The sequence below is a fragment of the Wasmannia auropunctata genome, unplaced genomic scaffold (genome assembly GCF_000956235.1).
Source record: "Wasmannia auropunctata unplaced genomic scaffold, wasmannia.A_1.0 LD335996.1, whole genome shotgun sequence".
Taxonomy (NCBI): domain Eukaryota; kingdom Metazoa; phylum Arthropoda; class Insecta; order Hymenoptera; family Formicidae; genus Wasmannia; species Wasmannia auropunctata.
This window is the reverse complement of record NW_012026894.1, coordinates 923,352-941,759: the sequence shown is the minus strand read 5'-3', so window position 1 is coordinate 941,759 and position 18,408 is coordinate 923,352. Positions and strand designations below refer to the sequence as shown.

The window sequence follows — 18,408 nt, the reverse complement described above, 5'->3', positions numbered from 1 at the left end:
GTCTCACAATATAGAAAATAAATACGAATACAGAGGCATATTGATTTTACATGTACATATACATATGAAATTCAGCACAAACTGTATAGATGTGACAAGCTGTCCATTGCCTTAGTTTAGAATATATCACGCGGCCAAGTTTCCGAAGAACTCAATCAATCCGCGTCTGCTCTCAAGATACTCGATATATATTACGTTAGTTTGTAAACTTCTCAGCTATCGTTCGATATAGGAAATCGCCTGCAATTTGGTTACCGAATCGTTGCTTCTAATTAACTATAGCTCTCGAATGATAGATCGATGCAACGTTTGGCGTCATCAACTATAAGCTCGAGTCAAACAAACCCAAATAGGTATTTAAGTTTAGACGCACTGAAACATTAACACTTTAATGTTAATATTAAAGTAAATAGCGATATTACCTCATGCGCTCGTTTTCTAAAACTGCTTTTACATGCGAAAAGGAATTTTGCATGTAACATTTACTTAGTCATACACCGACGTCGTCTCGATTTCTCTTTGATACACTAGCGACATAACAAAATTATGTTTCTAGCATTTGCCACTGTCGTGCTTCCTTCGGGGAAAAGCGACACTAAGCGAAGCTTTTACTTATGTAAATTAAAGTATTCTTAACCGACTGAGTGCTATTTCCGAGAAGCTCTCTGAATAAGTACTCCACGAGAGGATGTTTCGTTTATTTAATGATAACGTTTCTCATCAGAAACAATTGTGCGGAACTTCGCACTCGCAAAGTGTTTCACGTGTCGGACAGTAAAAAAAAAAACAAAAAGATTGCATTGTGAATACTTTCTAAATGCGACATAAATATGAAAATTTATTACCACCTCAAGACTTATATTATTCAAATTGTCTGCATATTAAATAGAAGCGTTAATGTGTTTCTGCTACGATAGGTATACAGGTGTTAATTATAACATCTCTTAAAAAAATAATTGCAATTTCTTTCCAAACTGTGTGATATAAATTACATGACATTATATTTTTCAAGTAACATAATGGGATCCTTACACTACAATGCGCATCGAAAGCGGTTTTAATTGAAGTAGAAGAGAGAGGAGGAGGCGAAAGCAGGAGGAAGAGAGAGAAAAGAGGGGGAGACCTTGATTAATTGCATTTATCCTATTTGCATAAAGATGCCAATATGCTTTCCCTTTTCAATGTTTTCTCTTCCCACAAGTCTGTGGCCACGTTTAATTTCCAATCTTTACTTGCGAAATTATCATATTAAAGCGGACATCTTTCACTTTTTCTCCTCAATACGTTGCAGTGCGCTTCTGTACGAATGCAAAGCAGCATCGAGCGACATCGTTTTTAGTATTCCGCTATTGCGTACCTCACCTGTATAATATCTCACCGTTTTGCGAGCCCGAATGCGAATGCATTCCTATTAGATAAGAGGGCATAGCGAGCTGCAAGATCGGTGCGAAGTCTCGCTCGTGGTATTAACCTTGTATTAAAATTGTACACAATGCATCACGCGAATAAGTTTTTAATGCATCTCCACGCCTCGGAGAGGAACTTTACGTTTTCTCCTCCGCGCACAGGCTACGAAATCCCGCACGGGTTTTTACGGCCCCGCCGCTCGCGCTTTTCTCGAGTACCGGCGCCGCGCGAGCTTTCTCATCGAAATAACTCTCGGCCTCTTCTCTCTCATCTTTCACGCCCCCGTTTTCCAACCCCGTTTCTAGCGTGAAAAATCGTGGCTTTCGAGTGATGGAGCTTTTTTGGTAAGTGGCAAAGAGGCAACTATTTGAACTGATCGTAAATTCTCATACATCTCTCCGTGAGAAAGCAATCGAACGGCTACGGCTAAACGATATTATGTACGCTTTAAAGTTTGACAAATATTCTTTAAAAATTACTCAGTGTGAGTCTTTTCGGACAAATGCTCCTTTGCGAGAAATGATAAATAATGTAAAGCAATAATGTAAAATAATCTTTACATTATTATATAATATGAATTTTGTACTTATTCACTATTATATTTTGAAGTAATATAAAAAAATAATTGTCAGAAGTCACCTCGCCGTAAATTACGTGTCGTTAATATTTCATTTACTATTCAACGAATTAATTACTTTAATTCTACATATATTTTTTATAGTCAGGCATTTTTAATCACGCGTCACGGAGAAGTTTACATTCTGCATTTACATAGTACGCGCGTCACAAAATTTATTTTGTAACACACGCGTTATACGGCAAAGTCATGCATATCATGTGATATACTAGAATATGTATATATCCCTACGAAGCACCGCACTGCATATTATTTTGTGTGCAAATACGCCGTGGTTCGCGTATTTCAAGATACCTCTGGATTCTGTTTAATTAGCGGTAGTTTCACGTAAATGTCGTAATGACTCCGTGTTGTCGAGACCAGAACGTGAATTTCACGACTCTTGGGCTCGATGAAGAATAAGCCATTGCGAGCCCCGAAATTTCTACTTCGTTCTCACGGAATATCCCTTACGTGGCATGAAAGCGGAATAAGTAGCTAACGCTCCGGATTTCGCCAACTTTATCATCAGCTTCTCGTTGTTATTTATCGCACAGATTCCGATAACGGATCAGACGGATCGTTTTCACTGCAGTGATATTCCGCGCATCGCAATTTCCTTTCAACGTAGACGAAATCGATAAGCGAGATCGTTGAGGAACAATAAAATATGGATAATCTTATGGTCGCAGCTTCGCTCGAGTCGCAGGAGAAAATCGATCCTATTCGAACATTCGGACGCGGTCGGCATCCTACGAAGCCAATAAGATGGAGAGTGACGAGGTGATGAGATCACGACACCGGAACTGGGCAGTCCTGCGTGTGATAGCCTCTCACTCGATTGCATTCTGATCGAAGCGGTTCACCCAGTGGCACTGAATTGCAGCATGCCAAAGACTTCCCCTGCTCCAACTGCTCAAGACGATTTTGATGCGTTAAACGCGATCTTATACTCTTCTCTTTAACGCGTATTATACATATATTGTTCAATGTGTGATGTAGTCTCGATAGATTTCTGAATAAAAATCAGATCTCAAATCCCGCCGCTTTACGCTCTGCTTAACGGCGGAAGGGCTGACACGAACAATCCCTATAAATCTCTAAGAGTAGAATAAACTTCTGTGTTCTCGATCGATGCTGCGCGCCGCGCCGCTCCGTTTATAAAATCACTTGAACGGATGCTCCTCTCCAATATGGTGGCGATAGCTTTTAGGTCGTTTTAACGCTTTCATGCCTCCTCCCCCTCCCGTTTTCATCTTCCAACATTTCGACTACGAGTTTACCATTCCTCTCTTTCCTCATCGCACGCCTCGCGTCATCAAATCTAACGTTTTCTTCTCGAGCACTTTTACGAGCGTCAAGACCACAAAGGATTTCTTCTTGCTCGCTCGCAGAAAAACGCAGCGGTCAGCACTTCGATTCGTTGTTATCGTTGCTCTTTTGATGGGTACGTTATACGTTACCGCATTCGTATACAAGTGTCGTGTACTCCACGGAGACGGTCGCTTTTCCGCAATGCGCAAGTTCACGAAAAACCGACTATTTGCGGCGGAGAAATTTTTAAGGATATTTCAAGGATGCTGTCAACGAACGATTATTGGTCCATATTCACGCTATGATGAATTCAAAAGCTGGCAAAAATTTTATACTATACAAACGCAACAATATATTGTAGATGAATTGTTATAAATTATTTTTGATATGAGGGATAATATATGTGTAATAAAGTTTAAAAAAAATTTATACGTATTAATAGATAGATAAATAGATAGAAATTCATTAATTTTTCTTGACGTTTTAGTAAAAAGCGTAACATGCTGATGTCTTATTTACGGAAATAAGCTAAGGAATAACTAAGACGGTAATTCTTGAGCTTTTATTATTTCCTTGGCCCACGGAAGTAAAAGGATCTTTCGAGCTTTCGTAGGGAGAAAAGCTGACAGAGAGAGATTTCGAATAATGGATTACTTTATTGGAAAAGGGTGGAAAAGGTTCGTCCAGAAAATTGATATTTCGTACGAAAAAAATTATTGGAAATGCTGAAAGTGCGTACACTTCACGCGATTTGCGTGTCTCATTCATAGAAAATTATTATTTTTTGAATGAATAAGTAATTTCTATAATATAAAATTACTTCCTTCCAATTTGTACCTGTTCCAGTAGGTTCACCGTGCTGGAAATACAACATGATTGCAAATTACGTAATGACGCTTACCGTTATGATCGATAACGTTTCGATGGAAATGTGCGATTGTTGCCAATTACTGTTTGTCCGATAATTAACCGCCCCACATATAATTTCATCTAACGCATTCCGACATCGTGTGACCAACGACACTTTTGTGACGGGTTTAATTATAACGATGGTTATAATGCCGTTCATATCCGCGACCGCGTACGTGATTTGATAGACGCGTACCCGGAGAGAAAGAGAGAGAGAGAGAGAGAGAGAGAGAGAGAGAGAGAGAGAGAGAGAGAGAGAGTAGATGGCATCAACTGCAAATGATGCTAGAGAACTAGAGGATTGTGCTGTTTTGCATGAGATAATGGAATTTACTCTCCGATTTTTCACGATTGCTCTCTTTATACAATATATTATACAATACTTCATTATTATGTGCACAATATTTACTCCAAATAATAAATAATATTACGTATAATGTTTAAATAAAAAATAGGATAAATTAAAAAGTAAACTCATAAATATTTGGATATGTTTGCCATTAAAATATTTTCGGGAGATATTTAATACGGAATTAATATCGATCTTTTTACAGACGTTAACAGACGATTCTGGCGTTTCGTTATAAAACCATTATATAAATGACAGTTTTCGATTAACGCCGCGGCATAACGCTATGCCCCCTGACGAGTGAATCTTTCGGATTTTTTTTTGCCATCGCATGAGGGTGCCCATGTACGTTCTCAGCCCCCACTAATAAGAATTCCCGGGTCGTTCCGCTATGATGAATTTTTTCCCTGACTTGGCAAAAGAGTTCCTACGACGAAGGAAGCATGAAAGCGGGTGAAAAGGGGCATCTCCCTCTGACAAAGGGGAGAATCGAGTTTTCGCGGAAAATCGACAATTCGGCTCGCAAAAACGCGGCATGTAATCTCGTTGCATGTGTCAACTAGGTCGTCTGTGATTGACGGATTTGAATCACCGTCGAAAGTAGCGCCATTATTCCGCGGCACGTATCCTCCTCGTGCTCGTTGCCTCCCGTCCTTTGTGTGCCACTGCGCTTTTACCTCTTCCCACCCATCTGCCCTTTACACGAATATGTCCGCCGCAAAATGCTCTATTCTCTTTTGGGTTATCTCGTTATCATTATTTGATATGACAGTGATTGTATTTTTCTCTTTTGGCTTTTGCTCGTATATGAGCTGAACATATACATATATTTTCAAAATTTTCGCGCGATTAAAAAAAAAACACGCATAATATTTAAGATTTTACAAAGTAATCAAAGTCACGAAGAGAAAAAAACACAGTGAAAAAAAGGTAATGTTATAAGTTTTTTCGATCTCGACTTGTAAAATATTTAATTCGACAATTACGTGAATGTTACTTTCTATACGTTTTATAAGAAAGAAAAAACTAAATGTTCTGTACTTGAGTGAACTGAAATTGTCTTTTGCTTTTAAGGTACGTATTCATGATATTGATATTTTCACTCAAGTAAGCGACACATGCAAAGCGACACATGATTCGCTATTGAAAATATAATGGAAAAAAATCAAAATATAATAAAAGATAAAAATCTTCACAACTAAAATTTTCTCACTCTCACACAGCCTTCATTTGTCCTATTGCGGGTGTTGCGAAAACGCGAGAACGAGTCAGTGTATGTAATTACACATCGGCAAAGTGGCTTCGAAGTAATAATCCAATCGGCATGCGTAGAGCGAACAAGCGTTCGAGCGGCAAAGGGATATTTGCAAATTCGCGCATCGCACGATGCCTGTGCATCTCAGCCGCGGTAACGCAACATGCGCGCTCGGCGGTGGTATAACGCGAGATCTCAATTTACGGAGATTGGAAAGCCGGCAGAGGAAGAAAGTCGCGGAAAAACGCACGGGTGATGCGGGAGAGGCGTGAGAGGCGTCCAAACGAAAAGCAGCACCCGAGATTTAAATTGCATTTCGCTGACGTCGCCACGATGGGCCCGGGTCGCACATCATATTTATCTAGCTCGGCGGCGACGACGGCGACAACGACGATGGCGACGACGTATTTGCCAGACCGGGGGACTTAGGCAAATTCCGTGTATCGCGAATCCACAGGCCCGCGTGCCTCCGCGGAAAACCGGAGGCAAGATTGGTAATTGAAATGTGGTGGTGTGCAGCGAGAGAGAAGCGACGTCGTCGCCCTCCTCCGTCTTGGCGGAAACGACGACGGTTTCCAAGTTCGAAGGCGGATCAACGTGCACCGAATAGACGTCGCCCGACGTCTTCGTGATGTTATTCATTCGCGCCGCTGTCTCCCGACAGGAGCGACAGGACGGATGGCACGACGATTGTGTGGAGGGCGGAAAATGAAAAACGATAATGCGAATGCCGTGAGGAGCGGGCGGTTACGTAATAGCATTACGCCGTGCTGTACACTGAGAAAGCGGATATCGCCGTAACGAACGCATCATAAAGCTGACATAATTAGAACGTCCTCTCTGATAACTGACGTAAAAACGTTTTCTCTCGATATACCCTACCTGAATCCCTTGTGCAGGTTAGTGAAAATTAAAAGCAGTACTTACAAGAATGCGCGCGTTGCATCATTATTAGATGATTGATGAGAAATTATAATATTGTTTTTATATTTATACGAGATGACTGTCTAAAGATTACTAATTAATAAATTCGCATCAAAAAAGCTTGATTGTAAACATAAAAATTAACAGGTGTTCTTATTTTTTAATTCTTTAGAAGTTATTTGAAATTATTGTTAATTTTTTAAATATAACTCTAAGAAACATTAAGAAATGGATTATAATATTGTATTTAAACGCGTCGACCGTGTAAAGATTATTAATTAACAAATTTGCATGAAAAATACGAGTGCTTGATTTTAAACTAACAACATGTGTCCTTAATTTGTTTTTTTAATTTTTAAAAGTTGTTTGAAATTATTGTTAATTTTTTTGTATGTAATTCTAAGAAACATTAAGAAGTACGATACGTTCTTTCTGTGTAATAAAATTTGAAGAATGATATGTCGCGTAAGTGCAGCGAGTTTACGAGACAAGTCATCATAAGACGAAACGACTTGCAGACGATTAAATGAAAACGTAAGATCACATTAGCAACTTCAAAGAAACGTCGCAGTCGACGAGAGAAACCTTCACAAAGACTTACGTTGCGAAAGCGACCGTAAAGCTGCTAGACGACAATTTCGCTCGCTCCTTTATCAGCGCGCAGGGAAAACCATTTCCATTTCTTTCGAATTGCCATTAGCCCCACGTCCCCGCTTATTGTTAGTTACTCGTTTCGGTCGCCCTCTGCGTTATACAATAATAAAGATAGCGCCCGTTAGTATTCCGGAGATACGAGAGGTAAATAATGCCGAGAAAAATGAGGTCACAAAGTGTATACACATACTCGCATGACAATCGCCAGGAGAGACGAGCGCAGGAATGCGCGGTATGTTCAGGCCAATTCTCGGTTGTTCCGGAGGAATACCGCAATCCCCTGCGCCATTCCTAAGTTATGATACCTGTAATACGACTGGTATTTCATTGTTGCCATTTACAAAACGACCGTTCCATTGCTAGGTACGCGCGTGCGGAGCTAGAAATCGCGGCTCCGCCTCGCAAATATTTCCTCGGGCGAACCTCGCCCAAAGCCGGGTCACTCCGACTTTCGTCGGAAATCGCGTCATTTATTTAAAAAAAAAAGGAGAAAGAAAGAAAGGTGGCTTCTTTTTTAAACCGCGCAAGCGAAAAGGATTTCTCTTTCGGCGGATAACGCGGCCGATACTTTTTCCATGCACAGCATTTGACCTATAATATTCGCGATTCGCCTATTACACGATATACAGAGTAACAATGAATGAAAAGAAGTCTATGATTTTTCATTCGTTCAAAACAAATTGCATAACTTTCTTTAGAATAAAAACGGTACTCAAATATGAACATTTTAATATGCGATATTGATAGGCAGCTTCAGAATATTATGCGCTTATTGAAAAAATTAATTTCACCAATCAATCAATTATGTCACTGCAGCGTCTATTAAGAAAATTGCGATGGATACTAATTAATAGAATAATTAATAGATCATAAAATAATTTAAATATCGAATCGCAGCAGTGGAAAAATGTAAGTATGCAGCATGAAAAATGCAGTGGAGAGATGTAAGTATCGTCAGAGCGAAACGCAGCGCATTTGGGATGCTGTGTCAACGTTTACAAGTAGTAGAAGCCGCCACTAAGCAGCCGCCGACTTACCGTTACCAATACCTCACGACATTTCCCCTGGCGAAGCTTCGCTCTCCGTCATTTGCATATTCTTACGAAACGTCGTGTTTCTTCAGCCAAGAAAATCGAACTTCCGATTCTGCTGTCTGTTGTCTGTCCGTTTTTGTTTCCGATACTACCGTGACGTCTTTATTTTTTCAAGGAACTGAAAACAGATTACGAGTTCGTGAATATAAGTGAGCTCGATTGTGATTTCAAATGTGACTTGGATTATTATAATTTTTAAGACGAAATCAATCGACAGAGAATTGGTATCGCATACGGGATATAACATTGTAATTTATTTCTAAAAATGGATATACATGTAATCTCGACGATGTACTCGAGAATTTGATACCTTAAAATACAGTACGTAATCCGTTACGCAAAGAATAATATTAGCAATCCATTCTCGTTGACGCCAGACGATTTTCTCTTATATTTTGGCACGGTATTAGCCGCACGCATTTTTCTTTTCAGCCATAGTTTCTACCACAACCAGCGCAATATTTTTCTCTCCCCGAGCTACTGGATACTTTATCGGTCTTCGAGAAAATATTGTTTCAGCTTATTGCTAATATTCGCTTCTCATAGTCCCGAACATAAATAAAAGTCCCGAACTATGGCCGGAGAGTAGCAACAGACAATCGCATGTAATAGCGCGGTTTACTACATAACGTACATTAATATATAATAACATCATTTGCGAGAGCGATTCATAATGTTACCCAATAAATCGTCTGATTCCACGCAGAATATCACCGCGCGTATTTACATATATGAAATATATCAAAATTTCTAACGATTGTTCCTGCGTTTTGTGTCAAAATTGCGAGAACTCTAAATCTCTAAAATCTCTGACATAAAAAAAAATTAGTTTGTTAAGATTCGAAATCCGGAAATGCTTCGTTTAGTCCGTAGAATAATTAAAATAATGTCTATACACAAATCAATATCGCTTTTAGAGAGAGAGAGAGAGAATACTTATTTAGAATTATTATATAAGTATAATGTATATATTTAAAAGTCTTTTTATTTAAGATTGCAATTGTAAATTAAAGAGGAATACGAGCACAATGTATAATCGTAACGGAAAGTCTTGTTTTGTAAAGCAACAAGATTTTTAAGATTTACAATCTCTCGGAACCGAGAGAAATCTTTCCAGTGCAGTTAATCTACAATAGTTGTCAACCGTGGGGGAAACTGTGGTCGCAGGTTTAACTGTACTTCGTAAACGCTTCGTCTTTACTCGTAAATCTGTACGTTTAACGCTTCGCGGATTCCAATGTAGTACTAACGCTACGTGTTAAGGAGCATTGCGAGGTCAATGCAGACTATAACTGCAACCATTGTCGAGAAACATGTAACAATGCGAGCGGAATATCAATGTCCCGAAGCTTTATCCGCGTGGAAATCAACAAAGAGAGCGAGGTAGTACGCAATTTATTCCAAGTATCTCTTAACTAATCATAAAATTCGAGGTAACGAGCGTTAAGTCGTAATGATGAAACCGTTACAGAGCACGAATGAAAACGTATGCTTTGTACTTGTGTTTAAACCCCCCCCCCCCGAGCGCATCAGAAAGGAACGGCGATAAATGGAAAGCGCGGAGTCTCTCGGTGAAGTCGATTAAAGTCAGAAAGTTGGTTAAAGCGTGCCGTGACAGTGTATTCCGTAGAACGAGAACCCGGAGATAACATCGGAGATGGTTTGTCCGTTCCTGCAAATGAACTGACTTTACCCTTCTTATTCCAGCCGCGCTGCTCTTTCTTGGATCCCGTTGACTTAATGTTTTTTTTTCCTTTGCCAACCGCGTAGAATAAAAATTCGTACTCTTGCGCAAAGTTGATACGACGTACATATTTTAAGGCAGAGACGCAGAGCATTACGAGTTAAGAACGAACGATAATTACCAATTTTTAACAGTGAAATTTAGAGAAACAAATTGAATAATATAATTAAATCGTCATTTAATTACTATTGGATTGAATGCAAAATGATATAATATGTATATCAAATTGTTTACATCAATCGGGGATTTAGCTATCACTATATCAGTTTTCAAATTACTTTAAATATTGTACGCGCGTTTGGGAATTGATGATATGATACTTTCAAACGTTTTTCTTCCCGTGAAACTGTACACTCGACCCTTTGATACAGTAGACCCCAAATAGGTGCACGGTTAACCTAATACCACGACTGAAACCTCATGCTAAACGGGTTCAAATTCAATTGGATTGGCCGCTAACCGAAAGCTGACCCTTTGAGGGACTTGAAATTCAAAGAAGCGATTGAGGACAGGTCTTTTTGCGGCATAAACACTTTACGTGTTCACGTCAAATGGAACTTCCGCTTCGCACTTAAGTAGTTCGCGCTCTCACAATCGCTTTTGACATACACCCGACCTCATACATGATCATATTTATTACTGTCACTTGTTCTTACTACGTTAAAGTTTAAAATGAGAATGTGTAAAGTTGGAACATTTAAAATTTCATTTAGCTTACAATCATTTTAATTGACTGTTGGCATTAGGCGACGTTTCCATTATACATTTCTTGCATTTTTTGATATAAAATTATCTATCTCAATAAATATGTTTAAATAATAAATAATCTCATCATATTGTAGCATACCTATTGGAAAAAAATATTATGAACTGTCGAAGATAACAAGTTTGATAATCAAATAAATTTCGTGATGGAAATTAAAATAGGAATATTAGAATATATATATACAATAAAATAAAGTATTATTCTTGTATCTCTATTCTTTAAATCTCATTACACTGTGCATTTGAGAATTGATAACGAGAGAATAGCTGAATAAATGAAAGCGTAACAGTAACAGTGCGATAGTCCGCGATAATCCAAGAACAATCGGGAAAATGAAAGGCATAATGATGCAACGATCGATTCGTCATCGTTTATCTTCGAATAATCTGCAATTTAAGTACGAAACGACGACCGGGAGACTGAGAAAAAGAATGGAACGAAGAAGTGAAAACGGATTAAGACTCGGAACGGCACCAAATGCCGTGCAAATGGAACGAATCTGGAGACAAAAAGCTCTATTGATTCTATAACGAATTAATTAGTGTCGGGGCACAAATGCTTCAAACTCCAGTCTTGCCCTTTAACGTATCGACTAGCTCCAGACTGCGTTATTCTTAAGTCCATTGTGAATACTTTCATGCCTCTTTCTTCGCTGATTTCAATGTTACAATGAAATAAAAAAAAAAAAACTTTTCAACCCGGGACTTCCTTTTGTTCACTGAATCTTTGATAAATTCAAAGTTGTTCCTTCGTTTAACAAAAGTGAATATTATGACTCGGGAGCCACTTTTAACTTTATTATCGTGTTTAAAGACTGAATTTGACTTACCAACAGTTCGTGGGCGAAATTTGCGTACGTACCTACTTATGAAAAAGCGCACAGAGGGATGTTTTTCACACTCGACGAAGTGAAAAACCACAGGCTCTCTCTCTCTCTCTCTCTCTCTCTCTCTCTCTCTCTCTCTCTCTCTCCCCATCTTTTGAACGTTGTAGCCGCCTTTAAAAGCCACGTTACGCCGGTGGCTTTTAGCACGGCACAACCGTTGAACGCCGGTACGTACGCACCAAACCGGTGAGTACGTTTTAATGTAGCGTAATGGATGGCCGCGGTGAAATTGAACGATCCCGCAGGAAACGCGATTCTGCGAAACTCTCCCGCCGGTGGGGATCTAATTTTAGCAGTCTCATGAGACTCTTCCGGGTAGCTTAGGAAGAATTAGTACCGTTGAAGGGGATCGATATAGCGGGGCAGAAACGATAATAAGATGCCGATGAAGCGCGATATAGCTCACCGGATTTCGTGAGAAATCGATCGCGCATCCTAAATAATTTGCAAAATATAGCTAATGTTTAACAAAAAAAAAAACATTTTTCGCCAGAATGTCAATTAGTTTAACTTCTACACTCTTCCCGTACAATAACAGATTTATTATAATTTTTTTTATATGGATATATAAAAAATAGATATATAAATATATATGGTAGTTTTCTCTGACTAGAATAAAAATAGAAATATATATATCGAATATTTCTATATATAATATAAATATTATATTACAGCGATATAACACGAGTATACGCGTAATAAAAGAAAATCTAGCCCGACATGATTTCTTTCTCTCCGGCTTTTCTACACGATCTTTCAACATCGACATCGACAACAACTTTTCCTGTATACATATAGAAGTCATTAAATTCCCGATGCTGCAACTTAACGACGCTCGCGTGCAGGGAATTATTCACGAGCGCGCCAGGTACTTGGATTTTACAGGTTCGCAAACCCCCCCATATTATGCAGGATTATCCTACCCCAGAGTACCCCTCGAGGATCACGCCTGAAACATTCGCGGAAGCAGGGGCTCGTGGGAAAACCGTTGTGTAGAGCTGCCTTTATGTTTTCTCTTAAGTGCTATCAGCGAATACTAGTGACAGAGCCTTGTAAATTACGGTCGAGTGATTACATGTGTACACAAACCGTCGATATTGCTTTCGTGTTTACGCATTTGACGATGTTATATAATGTACTCAATATTTTAATATAATTGCTCATTAACATCACAAATTGTCTGCAACATCATGAACGTAAGATTTGACTAATTAAACACTTGATATAAAAAATCTTAGAGGATTATCCTAAAAATTGGATAATTCCAATATCTTGTTTGAAAATTATCTTTTTACTATTTAATAATATTAATACGATTCGGATAAACACGAGATATGCACGTGCCTGCGTTATGTATGCGATAATTTAGTAGTTCAACCGCGCGTATAGTCAGCCATTATTAAACTCTCTCTGATAAAAGATACAATTTTATGTCCATTAATGCTTTTTAAAACAATATCAAATGAATTATATGGCAGAGTGCTTTCGAAATTACTACTTCGTGATTGCGATGTAATTATTGTAATCATTAAAATTATACACGTCACCGTTATATTTAAATACATTGCGAATATTTTATCTAGAAATATTACGACATATTTAATTCTAAATAGCAGAGAGCTATTAAAATTTTCAATTTAATTCTTGTTAAAAGAGATACTTTTTTTTCAATAATATAATAATATAATAAACGTTACACATTTGCATTTTTTAGATGTAAACTATTTTTTACATATAGATTTTCTATAGAAACATTTTAGAAAATTATTATATAATTTTCAGTCTTTTTGATAATTATTTCTGCCTAATTGAAACATATTTAAAAAATATGATACTATTGCAATATTTTCGAATTATTTTGTTTTTACCTTCGCAATATTTCAAAATATAAACGCTGACATTCAATTTCGAAGAAGACGATTATTATATTGCAATCACGAATTGCCGTTACATAATCAACATTGCGAGCTATTTCTCCTCTTTTTATTATTGCGAAAAAAGTACACAAAACGTCCAATTTGAATGATTAAATTTTTGGCATTCCGCTCATTCTCCATATCGATATACATATATATTTGTATTCCACGTAGCGAATATACAGAAACAATTTCAATATTAAATTTATTATACGGTATTCGCTGTCGAGATGTGACGCGTTGCTCGAATTAAAATTTTATTTCTACCCTTACACTACGTTGGTTTATTCAGACCGGCTCTTTTTCGAGAAAACACACGAGCATGCTATTGAATTGTTAAAACGGGATGTTTTACATCAGGGAAAAACACGATGGCCATTTATAAACAAAGCAGAATGGAATACATGAATTACAGTGCGCAGCAAAGAAAAGTAAAATAAATCTATACCCGGTTTGGTTTTTTTCGCGACAATTATTTCCTGTGTATTGTGGCCAAAAATGTCTTCGTAAGTCATTCAAAAAAAATCTCACGGGTATGTCTAACTTTTTTTTTTAGCGTTTTTCGTTTCTCGGACGCACTGTATATCGCTACTTAACGCGTGGGGGGCGTCTAATCTAAGTATCTTCTTTTCTCGCATCTATCACGGTTTAGCGCCTGGCTGATTTCTCCGCGCGTGTATAGACGAACAAATCGAGTGTATCAGCTCGAGCTGCCGGGCCATTTGTCATTTCATTACGATGGCCGTGAGGGAGAGGAAGACGAGAGTCGTCTAGCCGCCCGCGCGTCGGCAGTGAAAGACGGAGTGGACGGACGAGAAGGCGCACTATATTCCGTTCAACCGGGCTTGCGCCACTGGGTGATTTGTCTACGGCGTCCTGTGCGTATATTATCGCGTCGCATTCACAGCTCGACGCTCGAGTGTACGATTTACGCTCTCTCACGAATTTACCCATGCACGCGCCACGAGAGGAAACGATATACGATGATATACAATACTCACGACGGGCGGCGGCTGCTGCGTCGTCGATTCGCGCCGGTCGTCGGAATTCCGAATACTCCGATGCCGATGTTCGCCGCAATCGACCTCGTCTGCACTCGGTGTACCGAGCATCCGCGACTGCCTTGAGACGCGAGGTCACGGGTACACGAAGTAACACCCGATTATGTTTGTCTCGCTGTCGAAAACACGGACGGGAAAACACGACACCCCGTCCACCCACTAACGGCCTTCACGTTCGCGCAGATTTTTCAATCCGAGAGTTACGTCGCGGAGTCACGTGTTGCTTCAAACGTAATTTCGTCGCTTGTGTATGAGGAAGCGATTAGTATCACGAGATTAAATAATACTGAGAGAAAAAGACAAGGACATTTGTAAGTAAAAAAGATTCGAGATTCTTATTTCTAACAGAGGCGATTATAGACCATTTAATTTTACAAATTGTTAATTTTTATTAGCTTCAATCCTAACATTTTAGCGCGTATAAAAATACAAACAAAAATGTCAGCTTACAGAAAGGCAAAAATATATTACCAAATGAAAATAAAAAAATAAAATATAAAAGAAAATTGAAATAAAAATTTGCAAATATAAAAAAGAGAAATATTCGAGATTTTTATATTTAATAGTAAGAGAGAAATTAACTATAGAATTTTGCGTATATTTTACGTTTTGATTTATTCTGATTGTAATATCCTATCGAATATAAAAATACAAATAGAAGTATTAATTTACAAAAAAAAAAGAAAAAATAAAATAATAAATTTATATGACATATGGTTATTAAAAATATATTTTTCTTAGAAACTTACGTTCTACTTATTTACGTTACGTAAAATGGCCTTGTATAAAACCGAATGAATATTAGTTATTAAAGGGATATCACCGACACTATCTCCAAGTGCCAACATCTAAGAGGATAAATAAGTAGCATCCTTTAGCGCGAAGACGAAACACCTGGCTCGAAGATCAACTAACCACTGCTTCTCGCGATTCAGAGCCATTTATCACGGTCGAGCGACAGCTGAAAGCTTCTACGACATTACTCAGGACTTTCTCTCTCTCTCTGTCCTCTCCCATTTTCTCTTCCTCTCCCCCCCCCCTCTCTCTTTCTCTCTCTCGTGCCTCTTTCTATCACTTTTTTGTCGGAGGCTGGGCAGATTCATTCGTGACTCCGATGTAGTAAGCCGACAAGGTGTATAGCCGCGAGATCATTACTCCGGAATTATCCGAATGCCCATAACTTCTCCTCGCTAAAACTCCGGCTCGCGGGGCCGAAATTCCGACTGGGGGAATTCCAGCGGCATTTTCGGGATTTCTCCGCTATTCGGCGGTTACCCCGCGCCCGTAGTTATCTCGCTTCGTGGCCTACCTTGCATATCAGTAGGGGATTACGCGGGTACACGGTCTGCGTTCGCGTCGCGTCGGTTGCGCGCGGTCTCGTCCCGGCTATCCGGCGCGGTATAATAATTTGAGGATGAACTGTTGCAAAGCCATCGGAAGTTGATCCACACTGTATAAACACCATTGCCGCCCCGGTAACACGCCGCCCGCATATTGAAATAGTTACTGGTAAACTATGCTAATATCTGCGACTACGACTTTACTCTCAGTTTTCTACTCTACCCGGGGATGGGTTATTTAACTCTATTTAAATGACACTTCTCACCGGACGTGAATCCTCCTGTGTTGCTTTGTTTGGAATGTCCAAGTGAATTATTCGCGTTGGCTTACAAAAAACCTCTTTAGAGCATTAACTTCTTCTTCGCTGGGTGAACGTGCGGTTTTATTAAGCCATCCTTTATTCGCTGCGAGAGTAAAACCACTACCACTCCACTTGGAGAACCCCTCCAAGTAGTTTTTGCCTTGACGTAATTGGCAAGCCATTATCTATAACAAAGACATTACTGGATTTTCTATTTATTTCAGACAATTCGATTAATTGAATCGGATCGAATGGATGATGTTAAACTTAATAAAATAAACCAATAAAATATACGGGATAATATAGAGATTTAGTTATATTAAGAGATGTGGCATTTCTGTAGCATGTATGCAAAATATTTGTGTAAATTTGAATGTTTAATTTCAATTTGTTTTGATAAATTGAATGTCATATACTTGAAAGAGATTCTGAATAATTGAGAGCAAATTGAATTTAATACTTCTTAAACATGTTTTTATATACCATTTTTATATTTTGTAATATCAATGTAATTTAATTAACTACATAAATATAATTTAAAATAAAATATAATTCTCTCTTTTGTTTATTATGTATGCAATTTCTAACGGAAAGAGGAAATTAAAAATTAAGGCTAATAAAATTTCCGTTGATAACGGTAATGTTTTTAATAGGAGCATATTTTCAGCAAACAAGCGAATATTAATAAGCGCGTGGTTTGCTTGAATTAATATTCTTCACAGTTACCTGACTTTAGAAAACGATTTACGAGAGTAATTATGTATAATGAAATTCTATTTGGACCAAATTATTGATTACATATCTCGCTAAACTTGCTTTGTCATCATCAAGTTATTCTTAAATAAACTTTAAACACGTATATGTATCACGTATTTATACGGTATAATACAAAAATATTACACTTCAATAGCTTTTTATACATATTTATATTTGCCACTATATTAAGTATAGAATAAAGATATATTTTTTTCTCGAATAAAAATACATACATATATTTTATACGTTATTAGTTGTCGCATGAATGCAAATAAATAATATACGTGCGTCATTTTTGTTTCAGGCCGAGATATGGAGCGTCTTTATCGCGATTCTAAGAAAAAGCGTCAGAAACTTGCAAGCATGTACGGATGTGAGTCTTATAGAACACGTTCTGCACCGATTATCTCGTGCGGAAACTGTTGTGGCCGGTAAGTAGATGTCTCCAACAAGCGTCACATTATCACCGATAAATCGTTGAAATAATTTAATACGAATACAAAAATTTGTAATCACTAGCCACACAGATAACTTTAATATTATATATACCACATATACAGAAACTTGCTACTTTTTCACTCTTGTACAACTAATTATAAATTCTCTAATAATACCTTGAATACTCTTTTTAATCTGACAGATTTGTTAATCGATATGCTGGGAGTGCTAGCAAGCTACAGCATAACGGTGAAAGAATTGAAACTTTTGTTCGGCGCTATGAAATCCGTTAAGGGAAAATGGGTAAGAACTTTTAAGATTTATTTTTGCGGATAAAATAAAAATTTGTTTTCGCTAAATATCGTATAACCAGAATTATATTCAATATGTATCGAATATATTAGATATAGAAGAAATACATTAGATAAGCTTACTAAAGATAAGCTTTTACATTTTGTATAGCCACGGCATTCGGCGAAACTGTTAAACGTCCTCCGCCAAATGCCGCAGCGAAATGGGCCCGACGTGTTTTTCAGTTTTCCCGGCAGGAAGGGGTCGGTAAGTTCTTTTCTTGCTCGTCTTTATCTAAGAACAGATACTTCTTACTTTACGACATCCCGAAGGACGTCGTTCGATTCTAAACTCGATCAAAGTTCCGATAAAAGAATTTACCCTGC

At 38.1% G+C, this 18,408-nt stretch overlaps 1 protein-coding gene across 1 annotated transcript in view; it reads left to right on the top strand.

The window, feature by feature from the left end:
- The window catches only part of LOC105453648 (neurobeachin), a 307,877-nt gene that overhangs the window by 202,451 nt on the left and 87,018 nt on the right, over positions 1–18,408 (top strand). The window contains exons 3-5 of the mRNA XM_011695781.1: positions 17,598–17,724; positions 17,934–18,034; positions 18,194–18,289. Coding sequence (XP_011694083.1) covers positions 17,598–17,724; positions 17,934–18,034; positions 18,194–18,289 — 324 coding nt within the window. The remainder of the gene's footprint in view (positions 1–17,597; positions 17,725–17,933; positions 18,035–18,193; positions 18,290–18,408) is intronic.